The sequence below is a fragment of the Lycium barbarum genome, chromosome 10 (genome assembly GCF_019175385.1).
Source record: "Lycium barbarum isolate Lr01 chromosome 10, ASM1917538v2, whole genome shotgun sequence".
Lineage (NCBI taxonomy): Eukaryota > Viridiplantae > Streptophyta > Magnoliopsida > Solanales > Solanaceae > Lycium > Lycium barbarum.
The window spans coordinates 22,345,886-22,348,900 of NC_083346.1; the positions used below are offsets into that span (position 1 = coordinate 22,345,886).

Here is a 3,015-nt window from a genome sequence, read left to right on the forward strand (position 1 = left end):
ATATAAGTTATTTTCTCCCATCCCTATTATATGATATTTTTAGCTTTTATATTTAATCCAAAAAATATACTACTCCATTTAGGAATGATCAAGATATGATTCTTCTTAAATACTGTGCCGTTAAAACCAAATCATTGTCAATTACAAAAGAACTTATGGGGAATAACTTTTCTGATTTCCTTCACCATGTTGTCTAGGAGCCCGTTTGGATTGGCTTATAAGTTGGCTTATAAGTTGTTTTCAGTTTTTTTGAGTGTTTGGCTGGCCAGCTTAAAGTCATTTTATGCTTAAAATAAGCTCAAAAAAATATTTGGACCCATTTGACTTAGTTTATCTAAAGCAGCTTATAAGCTGAAAACAGCTTATAAGCCAAAAAAAATAAGTTGGACTACCCCAACTTATTTTTTTCAGCTTATAAGCTGCAAACAGCTTTAAGCTGTAAGCCAATCCAAACGGGCTCTAGATTGTGCTGCTTGAGATTCCAGGTAGATAAGCCAAATCATACCTTTGTTGGTGTAATGATCCAAAATGCTCTGGATATTTACCAACTTGTTTTTTACCTTTTTGGGAAAATTTATATAAATTGTTTTCACACCCCACCACCCACCTTCAACCCTTATATATAGCTTCATTCAAGTTCAGATTTCTCATAGCACCTCACCCTTCATATATTTTTCATTAGTCTCTTCTTAACAATTTCCACAGTTACATTAGGATATACAATAGAAAACATCTCTTCCGTTCACTCCAAATCATCAAGCAAATTAAGCATTACATTTCGTACTTCTTGAATATGGAAAGAGTGATGAAGTTGGGAGCAGAAAGTCCAGTGGTAATTTTCACCAAGAGTAGCTGTTGCATGTCTCACACCATCGAAACCCTAATTCGTAATTTTGGGGCAAACCCTACAGTTTATGAGCTTGATGAACTTTCCAATGGGATTGAAATGGAGAATGCACTTGTTGAATTAGGGGGTAAGCCCAGTGTGCCAGCAGTGTTCATAGGGAAAGAGTTTGTTGGTGGTTCTAATGAGGTAATGAGCCTTAATTTGAGGGGCAATAAGCTAAAACAATTGCTTATAAGGGCTAATGCAATTTGGGTATAAACTATATTTACCTTCTACATGTGAGTTTAGAAATATAGGTAGCTAGCCGGTTATTGAGTATTTTTGTCAACTGGTAGGTGTTACTTTTCTCTTTTCTCCCGTTAATTTATACTTTCTGTATTTGTAAACTTTTTGAGTAATAATAATAGCATCTTTTTATTATACTAGCTATATTTTGTGCTTGATTTCTTCTTGTTGCTGAGGTTGTCTACACTAAACTTACTACAAATTACATTCAAGAAAGAACCCATTTTGTCTTAATTTTTTAAAGAGATTATGGTCTGATACACCACTCGAGGGTCATTTTTTTGTGAGTTTTCTACCTGAATTATCAGGTGTTTGTATTTCCTATTTGAATTATTACCAACTATTTATCAAAACACACCTGAACTATCAATTGTTTGTGTACTCCTACTTTAACTATCACCAACTATTTGTTAAATACACCTCGACTAGTATCAGATGGTGCTGGCAACTCGCAACAAAGTGATACTTCAAATGTGTTTTTGACTATTATCTTTTTTTTTTTTTTAATTTAAATTTTCCAATTGTTAATTATCCACATGGAGTGCCATTTACTGCCATTTTTAAACAAACAAAAATAAAGAATGTACACACACCATCAGATACTAGTTCAGGTGTGTTTTGATAAATAGTTAGTGATAGAAAACGCAAACACCTGATAGTTCAGGTAGAAAACCCATAAAAAAATGATAATCAAGGTGTGTTTTTGACCATTATCTCTTTTTTAAATTATTCCACCGAAGAATTTGGCATAGACATCTATCATGTGAATAATTATGCAAAATGTGAACAGATGGAGTGGACATAAAACCGGATCACCTCCTCAAAAAAATAGATGAGAATTGGGCATTCCAACCGTTTACAAAATGCTCTCAAAAAGTAGGTGTTATGGTGTGTGATATAATAGTGGTCGGATATCATGAAGGTGGAGAGGACCGCTCTCCTTAATACATGAGTTGGCTATACTTGTAACAAAAACTAGCAATTCACTTTTACGCGGGTGCGTAAAAGTAACTAAGAGGTTGTTGGTACTATAATTGGATTTTAGTATTTTAGAGTCGCCACCTAATTTATTTAAGGAAAATTAGGAAAATCGGGTTTAAAAGGGTTTATCAAACAAGAGAAAAATCCTTTTTGGATCAGAGTTCGAGGTAAGGGTTCTGGTGATCCCCTAGGAAAGATCTTAAGCACCCTAATATTAAGGATTCGTAGAACACGGTTGACCTACGAGCTTCAATGTGTTTATTTGCTAAAAAATGTTTACTTTGTTGCTAAAACTGTCATGCTAATCATAAAACTCAAAACTTCGGCAAAAAGTCCCCTCAAAAAGAGGGATTTTGGTTCCAAAAATCCATATAAGTGTTCAACTCACTTTATTGCCAGACTAAGACACACTTGAGATTTCTCCCAAGTAGAGTCACTACTATTTTAGTCCTAATAAATTGAGTTTAGTACTTATAGGTTTTTATTTTTTATTGTATGTGTATATATATATATATATATATATATATATATATATATATAGGAAAGTATGGAGTATATCTCCTATTTTTATACATATATATACATAAAGAAAAATGGAAGTTTTATTAAGTCCAAATTTATTTATTTGAAGCTCACATCAAGTCAACTCATAATCTAGTTCAAATTCCATCTTACACTACTAAAAAAACGGGAAAAACCGATGACAAAAACCGACGGCCTACGTCGGTTTTTTTAATGAAACCGACGGGAAACCGACCCTTTACGGTCCGTCGGTTTACATAGCCTCGCTTTTCAAAAACCAACGGACCACGTCGGTTTTTTCCGACGGACAGCGTCGGTTACGTAGTCCGTCGAGTTTTATTCAAAAAATAAAAAAAAAATAAAAAAAACCGACGGACAGA

General features: G+C 33.8%; 1 protein-coding gene across 1 annotated transcript; it reads left to right on the forward strand.

The window, feature by feature from the left end:
- Positions 1-632: 632 nt before the first annotated feature.
- Positions 633-1,269, forward strand: LOC132614520 (monothiol glutaredoxin-S1-like). The gene has a single exon (XM_060328985.1). It carries the CDS (start codon positions 794-796, stop codon positions 1,103-1,105), a length of 312 nt encoding a protein of 103 aa, XP_060184968.1. The 5' UTR covers positions 633-793; the 3' UTR covers positions 1,106-1,269.
- The last annotated feature ends 1,746 nt before the right edge of the window (positions 1,270-3,015 follow it).